The sequence below is a fragment of the Rhinopithecus bieti genome, unplaced genomic scaffold (genome assembly GCF_001698545.2).
Source record: "Rhinopithecus bieti isolate Rb0 unplaced genomic scaffold, ASM169854v2 scaffold_5191, whole genome shotgun sequence".
NCBI classification, from domain to species: Eukaryota; Metazoa; Chordata; class Mammalia; order Primates; family Cercopithecidae; genus Rhinopithecus; species Rhinopithecus bieti.
Genome location: NW_016804727.1, coordinates 374,206 through 395,327, shown reverse-complemented (window position 1 = coordinate 395,327; position 21,122 = coordinate 374,206). Strand labels below are relative to the sequence as shown.

Sequence of the window (21,122 nt, the reverse complement as noted above, 5' to 3'; positions counted from 1 at the left end):
TTTGGAGATCAAGGCACTGGCAAAATTTTCTCTCAGAACTTAATGCCAACAAAAGTGATTTTTTATATTTTTGTTTTCATTTATTTTTCCCCCTTGAGCTGCTGGTATGTTCTTCTGTTTTAGACTCTGAATTATGTACTGTGGCCCTCCCTATTTGCTTTGGCTGCTAGGAATTTGAGAGTCAAGTTTATTATCAGTAGATAGCAATTTTAAAAACCTTTGATTTTGGTGTGCTAAATGTCTTTCACTTGTACTATTTTAAGAACAATTAGGTTTTATTCTTTCTTGTTAAAATATGTTCTCTGTGATTGCATTTATTTTGTTAGATATCACATCATTTTTAGTAGTGAGATATAATAATTCAAATGATGTTAGTTCTATTGATTTTTTTTTTTACTGACCTTGTAAGAATTAAAGGGGGGAAAAAATCTAGATTCAATAACATGTCCTAAGTGTATGAGTATAACTCAGTAAACTTTCATAAAGTAAACATAGTTATGTAATTACCACCCAGAAGTAGAAACAAAGTATTTCTGACACCCCACAAACTTCTCGCATGTCTCATCCCAGTCATTCTTCTAAGGTAAGCACTGTTCTGGCTTCTGTCACCAAAATTAGTTTTGCTTGTTTAAACTTTAAATAAATGGAAGCATACAGTATATACTATTTTTACTGACTTCTTTTGCCAAACGTGTTTTTGGGGTTCACATAAATTTTAATTGCTATAGGATTTTATTGTATGAATATATCATATTTTACTTATCTAATTATTCTAGACAGTTGTGTTGCCTCAGGTTTTTGCCTATTAAAAATAATGCTGCAAGGATTCTGTGTGCTTTTCTGTTCGGTATGTATCCAGGACTAGACCTGCTGGGAGATAGAGTGTGTGTTGTTTCAGTAGATATTAGGGTTTTCCAAGAGGTTATATCGGTTTCCCCTTCCTCTAGCATCAAATGAGTGATTCTATTTGCTCAACATCCTTGCCAACATTTGGTGGTGTCATTTTTAATTAAAAAAAAAATTTTAGCCATTCTTTTCATTTGTTACAGTGTTTTTATAGTATTAATTTGCATTTCCTGAATGACCAATACATTGAGACAGATAGAATAAAAATAAAGGGTGAAGGTCTTCAGATCACTGGGAAAGAGGATATTCAGTTGACTGTTAAACACACAAACATTGTTTATGTAAAAGTTATCAATTTTAATTCTTCAGTTTTTTTAGTTTTATCTGTAGATTCTTTCTTTCTACTCACACAATCCTGTTGCTGCTGGTAATGACTCTTATTTATTCCCTTCTAGTACTTTTTCTTATTGCATTGTCTGTATGTAGAATTCAGCAGCATCCCTTACTGTCTATACTCTTAATCTTTGAATTTACTGATTAATTATTCAGTTAGTATGTATTTATTTAGCACTTAGTTTGTCTCTTTTAGAAATAGAAAAAGACTGTTTTTTTTTTTTTTTTTAATAGTGAACTGAATTCAAAGCTGCAAGATACTTTGGAACAGATTGAGGTAAGAAGGATTATATCCTAACCTTAATGACTTTTTCTTTTCAGAAGTTTTTGAATAACATAAGTGCAACGTTTTGTTTTGGCTTTTATGTTATTACGAATGTCTCTAAATCACTGTATTTCTTGATTTTCATTTGGAACATCTATTTATGGTCAAGTTTATGTAAAAATTTACTTGTAAATTATGGGATGTCAAAACAGTATTTGAAAATATTACCATTGACAAGAAAAATTTCCAAACTGTTAGTCATAGGTATGTTCTCATAAAATTATATAATAGCCATAATACATTCTATGTATTAATTATATTTTAATTATCAGTTACTTTATTGTTTAGTATAGTGATAGTGAGTTAATTTACTTACAAGTAATTATTGGCTGATGAAAACCCTCCAAAATTCCTAAACCTCATAATGATACTTATATAGTTCATCAAAAGGTAGAAACTAAAAGGAAGAGATATGTAATTGTGAGCATGAAGCATGTTTTGCCTGTTACATGTATTCAAAATTCATCCCTTTCCTTGACAATCTTTGCAAAGGAGGGTATTCATTTTAATAAATAAGAATTATTTGGTTTCTTCTAGTCTTTTATTGTTTTCCTGATAAGAGTATTTATAAAAGTTGAGATTGGACTTTCAAATTACCTTTTGAGAAAGTAATTTTTGACCATAAATGCAATTATTTGCTATTAAATAATTGTGAGAATAACAGTTTATTTGATAGTCACAGAAACAACTGCTTTGAGTGGCTTAAGTTAACAATTCTCTGAATGTTTTAATGAAGGCTTTCTTTTGACAGCTCAGTATTTCTTCACTCTTAATAGATATTCTGTACTTATATTAAAAGCTCTTATTTCAAAGTAAAATCATTGAAATGGAAATCCATAAAGCATAGTAATTTAGATATAAGAGCTTAAATCTTGAGGAATATACTTTTAAATTCAATGTAGTCTTGTTGAGAATTCCTTTTCATTGGTTAGAGAAAGATTGTTTTATTGTTTTCCAGTAGTACCACAAATTCAGTTTATATAAGATTTTAGCAGATGCTTGAGGAAATGTTAAGTCATAGTAAGAGTAATATTCATTACAAAACTATTATTTTGTTTCCTGTAAAACACTAGGCATGGGTTTTAAGACATAGAAATTCATATGTTAATATCTTGGTAAACTTGATTATAGTTGCTAATAAATTTACAATTGCAATTTATAACTTTATTTAAATTTATTTTGACTTATAAATCTGGTATGATAGTAAATGTTAACTAAAAGTGAGAGATTAGTCTTAATATTTTCCTCTCATTGCCTTGAAAACATAATTCCTTAACCATTTCTTGCTTCTTTTAATTACATAGGAACAGCTGGACGTAGCTCTTTCCAAAATCTGCAAGAATTTTGACATTAACCATTATACCAAGGTTCAACAAGCTTATCGACTTCTTGGAAAAACACAGGTTTGTTTCAAAAGCATGTTTGGATTTTCCTTAATCAGGAATTTGTTGCCCTTATAAATCTCATGTCCTTAAAAGTTTTGTTTAATTTAATGAAGTACATTTTTATTCTGAATTAACAGTGATAAAATGGTTGTTCTCATAGACTCAGAGGGTATATACTGTGATTAAAACATTACAGGAGTTTGTTTTGAACTATGAAGTACTTGTCAGGTTTAATATTTTCACAATTTTATGTAGATTTTCCAAAAAGTATATTATAAGATAATTCAGTGGGAGACAATATGTAGTCTCTTTTAACTCAGCTCTTGGTTCTGAAACAGGACTTCCTAATTTGCAGCTTCATGTGTTGTTAGATAGGCCAGCATGACTCCCTCAAAATGAAATGTCAGCATTGTACATTTTGTACATTTATCTGTAAAACAGGTCCATTTTATTTATCAGATATTTCAGAGGGCCCTTTTATCCCCAAAGTGTCATAATTTCTCTCATAATATATGGCTTTTCATACCCTTATTGTTCAAGGGCTTCCTTGAAAGACTTGAAACAGGTGCCATGGTTTTGCAAGTTAATTGTATCTTTTATTTGTGTAGGATTATATGTTTACCTAGACAACATTTAATGTGATAGATGTAAATGTTTTCTTCCCTTAAATGCTCCCCTCTTTTAGAAGGAAGTTTAAAAATTTACTAAACAATTTAAATTCTACATTTTGAAATGTGAATAAAGAAATTTTACTGTTTATTGTAATTTAGTTTTCATGTCTTAAGCTATACCCAAGAAAAAATCTAAGAAGAAAGAACTTAGCAATTTTGAGGAATATGTTTAAACACTTTTGAAAATAGGATTATAATTTCTCATTTCCCCCATAAGATTAAGTCTTAAATTCCATAAATATTTTTGGTACCTCCTACGCTCATTGTTTCAAGTGTCTGGATGTAGGCTTTTATGTATCTTACCTTTTAGGGATACTAGCATACCTTTTTTTATTACACTTCACTTTATTGTGCTTTTCAGATACTGTGTTATTTACAAATTAAAGGTTTGTGACCAACCTGCATCAAGCAAGTCTGTCAGTGCCATTTTTCCAACAGCATGCATGTGCTTACTTCATGTCTGTGTGTCAGATTTTCATGATTCTTGCAGTATTTCCAACTTTTTCATCATTATTATATCTGGGATGGTGATTTATGTTTAGTGAGCTTCATGTTAGTATTGTAATTGTTTTGTGGTCCATGGACTGTACCCATATAAAATGGTGAACTTAATTCACAAATGTGTGTGTTCTGACCACTGCACCAACTAGCCATTCCCCCTTCTCTCTCCCTCTTTTTTGACCCTTCTATTCTCTGAGACACAACAGTATTGAAATTAGGCCGATTAATAAACCTACAGTGGTTTCATGTCTCTCACTTTAAATCAAAAGCTAGAAAGGATTAAGCTTAGTGAAGATGGCTATGCTAAAGGACAGATTTTCAGTGTATACGAAATGGCCTTCTATTGGAAGAAGATGCCACCTAGGATTTTCAGAGGTACAGAGAATAAGTCAATGCCTGGCTTCAAAGCATCAAAGGACAGGTTGACTCTCTTTTTAGGGACTAAGGCATGTGGAGGCTTTAAGTTGAAGCCAATGCTCATTTATGATTCTGAAAATCCTAGGGCACTTAAGAATTATGCTAAATCTACTCTGCCTGTGCTGTGTAAGTGGAGTAACAAAGCCTGGGTGATAGTACATCGATTACAGCATGGCTTACTGAATGTGTTAAGCCCACCATTGAGACCTCCTGCTCAGAAAAAAATTTCTTTTTCAAAATATTACTGTCCATTGACAATGTACCTAGTCCCCATGACTTTGATGGAGATGTACAAGAAGATGAGTGTTGTTTTCGTGCCTGATAATATAACAGTCATTCTGCATCACATGGATCAAGGAGTATTTTGACTTTCAAGTCTTACTACTTAAATACATTTTATAAGGCTATAGGTACCATAAATAGTGATTATTCTGATGGATCTGGGGAGAGTAAATTGAAAACCTTCTGGATTTACCATATGCCATTAAGAACATTTGTGATTCCTCTGCTGGATCTTAGGAAAGTCCATTGAAAACCTCCCATAAAGGATTCACCATTCTAGATGCCATTAAGAACATTCGTGATTTATGAGAGGGTCAAAATAGCAACATTAGCAGGAGTTTGGAAGAAGTTGATTCCAACCTTCATGATGACTTTGAGGAGTTCAAAACTTCATTGGAAGAAATCACTGCAGATGTGGTAGAAACAGCAGCAGAAGTAGAATTAGAAGTGGAGCCTGAAGATGTGACTGAATTGCTACTATCTTATGATAAAATTGAATGGATGTAAGAGTTACTTCTATGGATGAGCAAAGACAGTGGTTTCTTGAGATGGAATCTACCAGTGAAGATGCCATGAACATTGTTGAAATAACAAGAAATAATTTGGGATATTACATAAACTTAGTTGGTAAAGCAGCAGCAGGGTCTGAGAGCATTGACTCTAGTTTTGAAAGAAGTTCTACTGTGGATAAAATGCCATCAAACAGCATCGCATGCTACAGAGAAATCTTTTGTGAAAAGAAGAGTCAACTAATGCAGCAAACTTCACTGTTGTCTTTTCAGAAATTGCCATAGCCGCTTCAGCCTTTAGCAACCAGCACCCTGATCAGTCAGCAGCCATCAACATTGAGGCAAGACCCTCGACCAGAAAAAAGATTGACTCGCTGAAGGCCCAGATGATTATTAGCATTTTTAGCAATTTTTTAAAATTAAGGTTTATATGTTGTTTTTTGAAGACATAATGCTATTACACACTTTAAATAGACTATAGTACAGTGTAAACATAACTTTTATATGCACTGGGAAACCAAAAAATTGGCTTTGTGATTTATGCCTGTAAATGAATATGATGTCAGGTAGTAACAGATGCTACAAAGAAATATAAATCAGGGTATGTGGATGCAGAGATAGAAAGTACTGATTCATATTTGCTAGTCATGGAAGGTTCTCTGAGAAGATTACCATTGAGAAATGCACTAAATGGTATAAAAGAATGAATGCATGTAGAATGATGCAGAGGGTAATTAGAGATATGGTTATGCACAACATATTTAAGAAAGAGCAAGATGAGTACCAGTTATAAATAAAGAACAACAGAGCAGTGTTCACGAGTCACATTTATTTTGAGTGCTCTGATAATCTGGTTGTGTGAAGGGTTATTTGCAAATAATATACCCTACAGTTATAATTCTGGGAAAAATATTATCTTTGTGCTCTAACTATTATTTGAAAAGATGTTTCCCTGGGTTTTTTCAATCTGTTGAAATTTATTTATTTTAATAATGTGAAATTATGTTGTGCGTTTTTTCTTTCCACAGACAGCAATGGATCAACTTCATATGCACTTCACCCAAGCCATTCACAACACCGTGTTTCAAGTTGTTCTTGGTTATGTGGAACTATGTGCAGGAAACACAGACACAAAATTTCAAAAGCTGCAATATAAGGATCTCTGTACAGTATGTAGTGACTTAATTACTATTCATATATCTCTGCTTTAGATTTTAAATTTGTATTTCCTTTATCTTGGCACCTACCTATTTGAAGATGCTACTAAAATAAAAATAAATCTTTGCCAAATTTTTTTTTTCTCCCAAATTGTTCTTTTCCTCATAGAGACATTGGAGGACTCAGTCACACAAATGGTAAAGGTTACTGAGACTGGAGTGTGATTGCTTCTCAATCGACTCTGCCATTTCATAGCTTCTTTTATCCATCTTTCTCAGACTCCAAATTATCTCCTATGATTGCACCCAGTAGGCTTCTAAGCAACCATCATTGCTGGTTTTCTGTACAGATTTTCAAACAGTTTTTTCATGTGTATGAATGCTGCCTTTGTCAGCATCTGTAACTGTTTTTTTCTTTTCTTTTAAAGAAACATAGGTTTTTAAGTAATATAACCCAACAGGTGAGAAGTGTACTGACTTGGGTTCTGTTTTAGAAGTAGGTCCTGCTGATGAGTTGATGTAGAGTGTGAGGAAAAGAGAGTAATGAATAATTGGGAGAATGGTAGTGCCATTTGCTTTTATAGGGAAAACTGGGAAGGAACAGGACTTAGGTGAAAAATCGTGAGGAATTAGTGTAAAATTAAGTAATCTTCACCCTTCAATGAATTGTCATGACAATGAGTTGTCAAACCTGCTGGTTATATGTCTGTTGGGTACTAGAGAAATTTTCTTACCTGAGTTGCAATAAGTATCCTGGAAGGGTGTATTATATATGATGTATTAAAGATTAAGTTAATAACGATAGTGGATGTATGTTAACATATGTGGCTAAAAATATCTTTTTAAACTAATTGTAGAAACCAGGAGGACTGTTTTACAGATTTTATGATTACTAACTTTAAGTGTGATGTAGTTGCGTAATTTTGTCTTTAAATGTTCAGTTTTAAGTACAGTTCTCATTTGGTAAATATTAATAATTTTGAAATGTGTTGTTTATTGTTACTTTTCTTATGTTCTTACTTTGATAGTATATATTATAAAATTACTCAATTACCTTTTTTATTCTAATAAGTTTTATTAATTTTTTTATTCTAATGTTGCTCTCACTAATAGATGGTAAACCAATTTATTATGTTGGCAATTTTTTTCTGTTAAAGCAGAAAAGAACTCTTAAAATTAAACCAAACATTTTAAGCAAATTAGATATTTGTCTTTTCATCTTTTAAATTTGGTTAGATCTGTTGTGTATGTTTGTGTGTGTATATTTTGCTTTCTTTTATTGACCATTTTTATACGCTTTTAAAAAAATCAAGGACATATATTGTGCTCATGCTTCTTGAGAAAGCCTCTCTGTGCATTTATATAATAAAAAGCTGAACAAAATTTTTTATGAACAAAACTTTGTGCTCAAGGTGTTTATCATTATGTTTCTTCTGAGTCTCTTTCACTTTTTAAAAAAGCTGACTGTAGGCCAGATGTGGTGGCTCATGCCTGTAATCCCAGCACTTTGGGAGGCCAAGGAGGCCAGGGGTTCAAGACCAGCCTGGGCAACATGGCAAAACCCTGCTTCTGCTAAAAATACAAAGAAAAAAAAAATTAGCTGGGTGTAGTGGTGCATGCCTTTAATCCCTGCTACTGGGGAGGCTGAGGCGTCCAGCCTGGGCGATAGAGTGAGATTCTTGTCTCAAAAAAAAAAAAAAAAAAAAAAAAAAAAAAAAAGCTGACTATAAAATAATCTTTTGAAGTAGCTGTGTATATATTTAAATTATCAGAGATAACAAATAGCTTATCCTTGATTTCATCTTTAGTGAGTACTTGTTAAAATTATCCCCAAGAAACTTCTGGTACTTTATTATAAAATTATACATGTATGTGTGATAGTAGGTGATATATATGTGTACTTACACATATATATATGTATATAAAATATAGTGGTTGGCTAAGGAGAGAAAAGATAGAACCCTTAGGAGCTGAATAAAAAGCTGATGAAAGAAAATCTAAATACATTTTCCTGGTAAGAAAAAATATCAAGGTTCTGGCATAACTCAGGCAAGAGAGACAATTCATGAAGGAACCTCGTAGTAGAATGTAAGCTTCTTATTTTTCAATATGTGGCAGTGGGGGATCATTTTAGCCTCTGATTAAGAATAACTGATAATAATTATTGAAAATATACTTGTGTGAGAGCAAATGTGGCAGTGGGGTGTCAGGTGAGCAAGAAGCAGGAGAGTCCTCAAAAGATGTGCAGGGTGTTGACTGACATGAAATGAGGAGAAAGAGTCTAGGCATTTTGGCAGTTTATATCCTCTGCACAGTAGCAGTGTTTTGAAGGAAGTGTTTAATTATACATAGAGCTTAAAAATAACATTGAAAATTAAGATGAATGGTACAGAGTTAAGAGGGAGATTGAGTTCCTGTGAACAGGGAATAATTGTGCTTCCTTTAAATGGAAAGAGAGTGGAAATGAAAAGAGATAATCATCTACTTGCTTTATTCATAGTATCATTTTAAACCATTCTCAGATATCAGCCTAAATGAGCTACAGTGAAATTGAACTAATTAAAAAAAAAAAAACCCTCTTGGATATCTGGGATGAAATTAGTGTTCCATTTTTATTTACTCTGGTATACAGAACCTCAAGTTCTTAAGGCCAGCAGCATCCTTTCCCAGTCAATTTTCTGCCATTTGTTTCCATTCACCATTGCTCTGAGTTTAAAAGTTTAGTTGGTTTTGAGCTTTTTGAAATCATTTTGCAGTTGAATGTACTTTTTTTTCTTTACTAAACCATATTTTTTGAGTGGTTTAATTAGATGCATAGTTTTTATTGGTTGTCTTTTAGTCTGTTTTCCCAGCTTTTCTTGAATGTATTGGTTTACTGCTTTTACACCAGCTGTTTAGGTACTTTTTTAAAAAAGCAGGTACGTTATTTTGAAACTCAAATAAATTGGTAATACTTAGCAGCAAGATTTCCAAATGAAAATTCATCATACTTCATTTCTGGAAAGGGACAGTATAAAGGGCTCATAGTAGTACTTTTATTTACTTAAAATATTAAGACTTATTTGTGATTGCATTTACATTTTGATGTACCCTACGTATTTACACCAATTTGCGGAGAGATTTATAGACAACATTTGGAAGCTTTTAATTTAGCACCTTTGTAGATAAACACTTTGTGGTTTATTTGAAAGTTTATGAAGTATTCATAAGGATTTTTTTTTTTCCTTTTAAAGATAACTTTACTTTGGCAGACTGATGGATTTTCCTGGGGAGCTTATTTCAAGATTTTCCTGGGGAGCTTAGGATGTTATTGATTAATTTTAGGATAATAGAGTTGGCTAGGCTGCCTGAAGTTTTCTCAACTATTTTTGAAATTGTTCATTTCCAAATGATCTTAATGAGCTTTGAGTTCGGTTTCTATGATGAGTTTCATAATGTACTAAAAATATGTGCTGTGTAAAAATATACTCTCTCTCTCTATATATATATACACACATATATATACACACTCATATATATTCTTTGGGAGAAAATAAAATGTTTCTGTTAGAAAAAGCTTTTGAAATTATTTCATTGTGTGTTTTCATAGTGCCTGGCACATTGGAGGTGTTTCCTTAGTAATTGGATTGCCATATTTGTCTCCAATTGGTGTGGTGTTGACAGAATTAGAGTCTGTGTGAGAGGGAAAGAAAACCAACATTGAGCACCTTCTCTGAGCCATGTACTTTTTACAGGTGCTTTATATTAGTACATCATAGACAAACTGTAATATTGATCTAATGTTCCATTCATGTAAGCTTTTAAAGTTGCATTATTAAAAATAATATTTTTTGATACTGAATTATAATCCTGTCAGTTTTTTGAGAGTGAAACAATATCTTTAGTAAGGTCCTTATAGAAGATACAGTTTATTTTGTTATTAGTATAAAACCCCAAAGACAGATTGTTTTGAGTGAAAACATGTTTCTGTTTCTAAATTCTCAGGATTTTTGTGAAGAATTAGTATTTTCTGTCATCCAATACTGTGAGAGTGTATTGACTCTCTTTACTATGGATGATAAGCTGCAGGAAGTTAATGCTAAAGTTAATGTTCATGTTTAGTACCCGTTTTGTTTTGGGTTCTCTATAGAATTAACTGCCGCCTCCTTATCCCTTTTCTGTTTTCCGACTTCTTAAACTGGTATGTTATTTATATGTCTTTATGTTACTCACAGTCTTTATAGGGTTAGAGATGATGTGAGTTATATAAATAGTGACTCAAATTAAGCAGTCATTAATATACATTCTCAAAAATGTGCATATTTTAAATTAGACAACTAAACCATTAATTGTAGGAAAAGCACAAGCAAAAGAAGAAAGTAAAATTGCATATGTCTGCATGCAAAGCTGGTTCTTTCAATGTGTATAAGCTGATAGCTTTTAAAAGTAGCTGCACAAACGGTTTTATAACTTTTTTCCCACTTGCTACATTATAAACAGTTTTCCATTTCAGTATAATTTTAATGACCAAATGGTATTTCACTGTAAGGGATCCTGTGGATTAATTAACTGGTTTCCTGTTCTTGGATATTTATGTTATTTCCAGCTTTTGTCATTATGAATAGCACTATAGTAAATATTCTTAAAAGCTAAATCTTTGTGTACATCTTTAATTGTTTCTTTAGAATAAATCACGAGAAATGAAATTGCATTATCTGTCAAAGCTTTACATTTTAAAGGCTTTTGGTTTGTCTTTCCTAAATTTGCACTATAAAAAAAGATATTTCAATTTACACTCCTGAGCAGCAGAGTGTGTGTTTATCCCTTTCCCTGAGCACATGAATGCTGATTATCTTTTATTTAATACTGTAATTGTCAGATGCCAGAGGTAGCATATCAAAAATAATTTGTGTTGCATATCACTCAGGCATATTTGGGATGGTAGGGAGGTTAAATGATATTTCATTGACTGTTGAGGTTAATTTGCTTGATGTGGTTGGATAGGTGAGTAGACCTTTCTTGCTGAATGTTACAAATTTGAATATTTGGTTGAAGAGAGAAACCTTTTCACTTCAAAGAATATTATCATTTACTTGGTTTGCTCAGGTCAGTTTCAGAATGAACTAAGAATTCAGTTGTCAGATTTATTCTTATCATATATATATGGACTGCCTAGCTAATTTTGTAATATATGATTTTATGTAATGATTTCTAGATTAAGTAGGTTTTGATAATTTTTAAAATTAAAACTTAATGACCAAAAGGTAGGCAAAGAAAGTTTATTCGTTTCTTCCTTTTTTTCCTGCCATTTTCTCTCTGGATCATCAAAAATTGTGAAGAGTCTGAAATTTTATTCTACTTGCAAATTAATAAACTAGGCTGTTACTGTTTCATGGATGCTGGTAGAAGACACAGACTTCATATTCTTAGCACTATAACTTGTTAAGTGTAAACCAGTTCCCTTGTCATTACTGAGCTTTTCTTTTTTCTTTTTTTTTTTTTTTTTGAGGTGGAGTCACCGTCTGTTGCCTGGGCTGGAGTGCAATGGTGTGATCTTGGCTCAGTGCAACCTCCGTCTCCTGGGTTCAGCAGGTTCAAGTGATCCTCCTGCCTCAGCATCCTGAGTAGTTGGGATTACAGACTCCCACCACCACACCCAGCTAATTTTTGTATTTTGAGTAGAGACAGGGTTTCACCATGTTGGTCAGGCTGGTCTCGAACTTCCGACCTCAGGTGATCCACCCACCTTGGCCTCCCAAAGTGCTGGGATTATAGGTGTGAGCCACCGTGCCCGGCCTACTGAGCTTTTCTTACACAGTCATCAGTTTTCTTACTTAGTCATCAGTTCAGATCAGCAAGGACAAATAAGACTTTAAAGTAATCATCTAGTTAAGGTCACATTAATTATGATCAGAGGTAGAGTAAGAAAAGGTCAAATGGCATAAAGTATCCAAGGGGTCAAAATACCTCTTTAAGGTTGGCAAGGGAGGAAAAAATTGGGTCTTAGATTTCAGCAGGCACAACGGGAACAGTGTGTGTCCAGGAATGGAAAAGAAATATCATGAGCAATGCCATGAGAGTAGGAAAGCACAGGGCAGGTGAAAGGAACAGTAGATTGTCTGGCTTGGTTTAACCGGATTTTTCAGTATGGTGGTTTGTTTGTTTCTAATGCACCCAGGGAATAATGAGTGCCTATGGAGCACATGCTTTGGGTAACCATTTATCTGGGTAACCAGTATTACTCTCTTGGCTGGAAGTGGAGGGGTGTTCTCTTCATTTGAAACTGGCCTAGGTCTGGCAAGGCCTCTATATTGTTCATATCTAAGAACCCTTAACATTATCAATGTAATTTAGACTGCTGGGTGATTTTTTCTGGGAGGGGGATTGGATTGGAGGTAAAAAAGAACCAACCTATGGTGGCACACAGCTTCCAGCAGAAAGAAAAAATAATATACTAGTAGGAAACCATTTTTGGGCCACCTTGCCCAGCAGGAAACTATTTTTGAAATCTGCCAAACACCTGATTATTTGATAGTGTCTTTATATTTAAATACTACCTTTTTTTTGTGTGATCTCAGGCAGCATGGGGGTTAATAGCATCTTATCACTTGAAACTTTGAAAGATAATTATATATTCTGATTATACATGCTTTGCTTGTTTTATAATATTGAGCTATCTATTTGATTAAGGCCATTTAACAGCAATTAGAATAACCTGCCAACTAAAGAAGACCTTTTTATTTCATAATTTAACCAGTGCTAGTTACTTAATTCCAAGTTGGGATTATTTATATCATACATATTACATGTCTTATGTGTATATACATATTTAGCATTAATGATAAAATGCCTGGTAGATGAGAATGAGTGTTTTTCTCCCCGTTTATAGTTGTTTTTAAATAATGAATGAATCCAGTGAGTTACAAGGAAAGTTTTGCTAAAATCATACGCATAGTTTTGTCTATGGAGACTCATAGCTTTTAAAGCTTCAGAGGGACTCTAGGAGATTTGCTTTCGTCTTTGGGGTTTAGATACAGGAATTGCTATGCAGGAGTCATGATCAAGTAAATTGCGAAGTTGGGCTCCAAGCCCAAACATGTTTCATCTAGTTCAGTGCGCTTTCCACTATGCAGTACTACCTCTCTGGTTTCCAGTGGTTGGAAACTTCTTAAGATAATCATATTTCATATAGGTAGGCCCTCACAGAAGTAATTAGATATTGGAGCAATTAAATTTTAGATACTGGCCCAGATGCTTCCGTAGGTCCAGAGTTACCCCGAGCTGTTTTCAACTCCCTGGACCTAGTGCTGTTTTGACCAGCAGCATATTTTCAGAAACCACTCAGATAAGCAAGATTCTCCCCAGCAGCTTCTGATGATGTGAGCTTATAGTGCCAACAGCATTCATCTAAGGATACTGATAACTCTTTGTTATTTTTTGAAATCCATCTATCACTGTGTGTGTGTTTTGGGGGCTGGAAGCACTGGGAATTTTGGATCTCTGTGAGGATGCCAAAACATCTGTTCCGTTTATGTTTGTTAGGATGTGATTAGAGTGCTAAATCAAAACGTGGAACAAGAACAAAATAATTCATTACAACCATCCCTAAGATTTTTCATTTTGACGCTCTAATATAAAAAGCATTACTTTGAAATTTTGTATGGATTTAGTTATAGACATTTCTTATGAGTATTAAAGTAAATTATAGAATAAAAAGCAAAAGACTGGCAGCTTTTCCCCCTGTATTTACTGCTTTACTTTGCATTTAAATAACTTTCAGAAGACAACATTCTCTTATTGTGTGCTTCAAACTTATAAAGGCTGCTTATATTAATTTCCGGATTTATACTGTTCTTTGAAAATGACCTCAACCTATATTTTATAATCAAGACTCAGATGTTGCTGTTTTTAATAAGCTAGTTTCATCATTTTTTATTTTAGCCAGGTAGGTTGGTTGAGATGGTTAATAGTAGAAATGGAAGGTACCAAGTGTTACTGTGAACTGACAGTGATAAGAGATGGGAAATCAGATTTGTGGATTTTGTGAAAGTGTTAATCAAAATTGGATTAAGGAGTGAATTGTGGTGTTTGAATGTGAAGCATAGTGGAAATGCTGTGAGCTTCTTGCATAGAACATCCAGTTTGTTCATATTCTCCAAATCCTTCCTCCTAGGATATTTGTTTACCTTTTGTGATCACCACATGTATTAGACATGTATGTTGTCTCTGTTATAGAGTTTATGGATTTTTTTTTTTTAATTAGGATGCTTAAAATTTCCTTTTTTTTTTCTGTGTATTTCTTGGGATATTTTCCAAAGATTATATGCTTATTTTATCTTTTCCCCTCACTTTATAATCCTTGCTAAATAAATGAATGCTACTAGCTTTCAGTTGTAGTGTAGCAGTGGAAAATAGCTTTAGAACACAGAGAAATATTTGTTAATTAAATTGCGATTTCTTATCTGTTCTTAAAAAAATTTCAAGGCATGTTATTTAGCTCTTGGGGTGTCTTACTATGTGAATATTTTGTAAATTGATTCACTCAAGACTTTCATTGCTATTTTCCATATGTGATGTGAACATAGAACTGGGTTATAGTATGGTGCTCCTCTGCTATGATATTCCTAGTATTATGCCAAGTGAGTCTCCCCTTAGCCTGAACTGAGTTTCAATGTAGGTATTTAGTAATCAATGAATGACTTCAACTAGTGATGAAACAGGAAGATACAGGTATCTCTAACACGTTTATGAAAGGCGAAACTGAGAACCAGAGTAGTTTATTATCTAAAGCATGTGACTGGTAAGTTGTAGAACTAGTGCCAGCTAGAATCTAGGGATTCCAATTCTTAATTTAGGTCTCTTTCCATTATGCCCTGCAGATGTGAAGAATTGATGTTTGGGTGGAACACTCAGGTTCCTCTTGTTAGCCTGCCTTTTATTTTTTGATTACTTGTGTAATTATTTGCTTATTCTCTGGCTTCATTGAATCTCTTTGGTTATGATTCATTTATGTCTTTGTAATAAAATTCTCTATTTGAAATTTGGAGGTGATTTTTATAAAGTAGAAAATAGTGGGCGGCAGTCTTGATTCTCTTTTGGCCAGCAGTTTTTAGGTCCGTCAGTACTGCACTGCAAGAATGGCAGATTTTGGGATCTCTGCTGGCCAGTTTGTGGCAGTGGTCTGGGATAAGGCATCCTCAGTGGAGGCTCTGAAATGTCTGGTGGATAAGCTTCAAGTGTTAACTAGCAATGAGGGCCGCAGGTCTGTGGAAAACATCAACCAGCTGTTGCAGTCTGCTCACAAAGAATCCAGCTTTGACATTATTTTGTCGGGTTTAGTCCTGGGAAGCACCACTCTGCACAGTGCTGAGATTTTGACTGAAATCGCCCGGATCCTTCGGCCTGGTGAATGTCTTTTTCTGAAAGAGCCAGTAGAGACAGCTGTAGATAACAATAGCAAAGTGAAGACAGCATCTAAGCTGTGTGCAGCCCTGACTCTTTGTGGTCTTATGGAAGTGAAAGAGCTGCAGTAGGAGCCCCTAACCCCTGAGGAAGTACTGTCTGTTTGAGAATATCTTGGTCATGAAAGTGACCGCCTGCTGTTTGTTCAGATCACAGGCAAAAAACCAAACTTTGAAGTGAGTTCTTCTAGTCAGCTTAAGCTTTCCATCACCAAGAAGTCTTCTCCTTCAGTGAAGCCTGCTGTGGACCCTGCTGCTGCCAAGCTGTGGACCCTCTCAGCCAACGATATGGAGGACGACAGCATGGATCTCATTGACTCAGATGAGCTGCTGGATCCAAAAGATTGGAAGAAGCCAGATCTGGCTTCCCTGTGGGCTGCTTCTTGTGGAGAAGGAAAAAAGAGGAAGGCCTGCAAGAACTGCACCTGGGGCCTTGCTGAAGAACTGGAAAAAGAGAAGTTGAGGGAACAGATAAGCTCCCAACCCAAGTCGGCTTGTTGAAACTGCTACCTGGGCGATGCCTTCCACTGTGCCAGCTGCCCCTACCTTGGGATGCCAGGCTTCAAACCTGGGGAAAAGATGCTTCTGAGTGATAGCAATCTTCACGATGCCGAGGAGGGACTTGACATGGGACTCATCTGCTCCTCCAGCCAACTCCTGTCCCTCACATCCCACCACGGTGGCTCCTCCCACCAGGATTTATTCACTCTGAGATCCATTTGCAGAGTGGGTGCTTAGCAGACAGAGTGAAGCTGGCTGGGTGGGCGCAGTGGTGTGTAGTGCTGCTGTGTATCAAAAGACCAAGGTATTATGGGGCCCAGTTACTCAGAATGGGATGGGTTTCTTCACCTCATGTTAAGAGAAGAAAGTGTGTCCTGAAGAAGCCTTTCTTCTGATTTAAAATGCTGACCAGAACACTCTTGAGCCCAGGCATCCTTGAGCATTTACACTGTGACAGAGCTCCAGACCCCTGCCCCGAGTATCATCTCAGCAATGCTGCCACCTGCTTGTCTTTCAGAGTTGTTAGTTTATTCCATTCTTTGTGACACAAGCCAAGTGTCTCACCACCTCCTCAGGGCACCAGAGGACTCACTCACTGGTTGCTGTGATGATATCCAGTGTCCCTCTGCTCCCTTCCACCCCCAACCACATTTTACTATAGCATTGCATCTGTGTCCTGTTGTCATTTCTATTAACCTTCAGGTATTAAACTTGCTGCATATCTTGAAAAAAAAAGAAAAAAAGAAAATACTAGTAGCAAATGATTTTAGTTATATGATGTTAAAAGGATGAGAAGCATTTGTCACTGTGAGAATTGACACCAGTTGGTTGCATGGCATAATAGAAAGGGGCTCAATTTTAAAATGAAATAACTCTTTTAACTTATTACCAGTATAACCTTCAGAGATTAACATAGCTGGCCTTAAATTTATTGAAAGCATTGTTTTTGTTTTTTTTTTTTTAAATCTACCCCACTTACCTTTTTTCCTTAAACTATTTATTGTATATGTATTTAATAAAATAGTCTTTACATTTGTTCCTATTTTAGAATATAAACAGGCAAGAATCATCTTGTTTGCTGGTGCTGCATATATCATAGTCTTATGTTTGTACACGTGAATATATTTGAAGATAATAAATTTGGGTTCTTTTGGGAGATGTTTAGGTATGTGCAGTGGTTAGCTGGATCTCTGGATTATTTACACTTGAATCAGTTCAGTGAGAAGAAAGCCTTGCTATAGCTTCACTATGTAACTTTAACTTTTTTTGAAAAGAAGATTCACATAAACATCTGTGTGTGTATATCTCATCCAAACCCATTAAATTTCAGCAAATCTTCAAGAGATAACATAATGAAGGACCCCTTTTGTTTCAAATAAATAGGCAGATAATGAGCTGGACAGTGGTTGAGTGGAGAATAGAAGATAGTAGGTCTAAGTTTTAATTTTCTGGTTTGTTAAACTGTGACAAGTATAATAGAAATTAATTATAGGACTATAACACAATTATTTGTACAGTCATAATTTTTCTTTGGGAAAAAATATGACTAACACTGCCTTTCTCTTATCTACCAGAAAGAATGTTGGGCTATACTTAGATTAAATTTGTTTGCATAATATATAAATTTATGCAAAGTTGGGCTAATAAAAGTTAGAAATAATGACTTGTACAGGAGTACCTTTATTTGGGTGTGTGATTGCTGAGTTGCAGCCCAGAACTTTTGGGATTTTTGTTTTGCCTTGTTCTTGGAAAAGGTTTTTAGTCTTTTCCTGATCCTGTGCATTAGTATTGGCTTTCGTCATATGTGTATGGTATAAGAGGTATGTCAGGTATAATTATGTGCTAAAACTAAACCAAGTGTATTAGTCTGTTCTCACGCTGCTAATAAAGGCACACCCAAGACTGGGTCATTTATAAATGAAAGAGGTTTAATTGACTCACAGTTCCACATGGCTGGGGAGGCCTTATAATCATGGCGGAAGGCAAACGAGGAACAAAGTCTCATCTTACCTGGTGCTGGCAAGAGGGCTTGTGCAGGGAAACTCTCACTTATAAAACCATCAGATCTCATGAGACTTATTCACTATCACGAGAACAGTATGGGGGAAACTGCCCCACCCTTGACACATGGGGATTATTACAATGCAAGGTGAGATTTGAGTGGGGACAGACACAGCCAAACCATATTATCAAGAGAAAACATTAAGACTGGCTCATTGTAAGGGTAGCAATTATAAAAGTAAATGTGAGAAATTACCCAAAATTGTTTTTCACAACTGTAAAGTACTCTTTTGTATGTATGAATAATGTTATACCAATCTCCTGTCTTTGGACATTTAAATATATTTCAGTGTTTTGCAATTACAAATAATCCTTTAAGAAATAACATGGTGCATATGTTTTTTCACATTGTTTGAGGTATACCTTCAGTATAAATTCCCAGAAGTAGAATTGCTGGGTTGAAGAAAAAATACACATGTAGGTTTTGTTAGATCGTGACAAATTTCCCTCCTTGGGATTGTACTATTTTGCATCAGTAATGTATGCAAGTGCCTGTTTCATCACAGCCTTGCCAACAGAGCGTATATGATGTCAAAGATAAAGCCAGATACTAGTTAAAGTGTTGAGGACAGGTTTTAATCAGAAGATATTATTGTAATAGGGAAAATAGTCCAGTGTGAACTGACTCAACTTTGATTCATACAATGGTGACTGGGCATTTTTTAAAGGGAAAATGAGGGAAGGGGTTGAGCAGGGGCTTAGTGGAGTCAGAAAAGTGAACATTTACAAAAAGTGAGAAGGGAGTTAGTCCGTGTGAAACCCATTTGTATTTGCTAACTGATGTTTATGGAAGTTAGGCTCCTACCCTCTCACAGAGACTGCGGAACAGGGGCCCTATCTTCAGATGTTGGAACAAACAGTACATTTTTTTTTTCAAGTACATTGGCAACCTTGAGTTTTTTTCAGGCTGGCACTTTAAGGGGGGGCTGAAGTCATCCTAGGGGTGTGACTTGAGTCATTAGAGACTCTGTTAGGTGTTTCGTCCAAGTTTTTTTTAGGGCTAGGTTAAGAAGATAGCTGAGGGGAGCCTCACTAGAGTTTGGTTAAGGAGAGAATGTTTGTCAGTGCTCAGCTTTAAGATTGAGATTGGTGAGAATCTTTGAGATTGGTGAGAATTTGCATCTTATTGTAGTTTTAATTTATATTTGTCCTATTACAAGTAAAGTTGAACATGCTTTTCTGTGTTGAAGGGCCATTTTTATGTCTTTGTTTATGAAGTATGTTCATGTGTATTTTTTCTCATTTTTTTTGATAGGAGTTTTAGTCTTTTTTTTTCCCCCAACTTTTAAGAATTCTATATAAATGTGGAATATCAGCTCTTTATTGTGAATATATGTTGTGAATATTTTACAGAGTTGTCATTTGTCTTTTGACCTCACATATGGTGTTTTTTTTTGCTATATAAATTGTTTATTTTCTATATAGTAAAATCAAATGTTACTTTTATTGCTTGTAAATTTTGTGTTGTAATTAGAAAGTCTTTTTCTATATCAGTGTTAGACATTGATTCGTGTTTTCTTCTAGTATAGTTTTATTTTTGACATTTAAATATCTTATTCATTTGGAGTTTATTCTTACGTATTCTTGAGGAATATGTCTAATTTTATCTTTTTTCAGCTAACTATACAGTTTTCCCAACACGATTTGTGAAGAAAAGACTATCTTCATCTAAGTGATGTGAGATGCCATCTTTGTCATATACCAGATTTTTATATGAGACCAGATCTTTTTCTGTACTTTTTTATTGGTATCTCAGTAAATTTATAAATTTACTCGGGAAGAATTGACATCTTGATGAAGTTGAGACATCCTAACCGAGAATAAGGGATTTCTTTCCATTTGTTCAAGTCTGTTTTTATGTCTCTTGGGAATATTTCATGGTTTTCTTCTTGGTTTTCAATCATTTCTTATTAAATTCCTAAAAATTCTCTCTTTTGTTATTTTAAATGAGGGTTTCTCATTCAGTATCTCTTCTAAATGTTTATTTGTATACCATTGTATACCAATGCCATTGGTTTGGGCATGTACATTTTATAACTTGCTTCCTTGCTGCATTCTTTTATGGTTTGAATTAGTTTTATTATTGGTTCTCTAGGAATTTCTGGGCATATTTTTATGTCATTAGCAGATATAGTTTTATTTTTTCTTGTCCTATTCTTTTGCCCCTGTTTTCTGTAATCTAATTACATTGGCTTGTACTTCTGAATCGTTGTTAAATACCAGCCCATCTGCTGTGAATCAAACAAAGAAATTATTGAATTAGCAAGTGTTCTCATAAATAGCAGTGTAAACAGTTAAATAGTAATGGAGATAATGGGCATCATTTGTGTGTGTGTGTGTGTGTGAGACCACAGTGGTGGTGCCTTAGAGTTTTCTCATATTAAGGAAATACCTATTCATTCTTATTTCCTCATATGTTTTTGTTAGAATTGGGTTTTGAATTTTCTTAAAGCCCACTTTGAGAAATTTTTTTTAAATTAACATCTATTGAGATAATCACTTGATTTTTCTCCTGAGGTCTATTAGTAGAGCAAATTATATTAATAGATTTTGTAAGATTAAGCCATTCTAGCATTCTTGGCATAAACCCCACAGTCTGTTTCCAGAGCTTAATTTCTTTATTTTAGTACTTCC

General features: G+C 34.4%; 1 protein-coding gene and 1 pseudogene across 2 annotated transcripts in view; both read left to right on the top strand.

The window, feature by feature from the left end:
- Window positions 1-21,122, top strand: part of VPS50 (VPS50 subunit of EARP/GARPII complex) — a 123,478-nt gene that overhangs the window by 37,188 nt on the left and 65,168 nt on the right. For both annotated transcript variants that reach the window (XM_017870297.1, XM_017870298.1), the window contains exons 10-12: window positions 1,474-1,516; window positions 2,869-2,967; window positions 6,358-6,498. In XM_017870297.1, coding sequence (XP_017725786.1) covers window positions 1,474-1,516; window positions 2,869-2,967; window positions 6,358-6,498 — 283 coding nt within the window. The remainder of the gene's footprint in view (window positions 1-1,473; window positions 1,517-2,868; window positions 2,968-6,357; window positions 6,499-21,122) is intronic.
- LOC108528485 (anamorsin-like) lies at window positions 15,546-16,525 on the top strand (annotated as a pseudogene).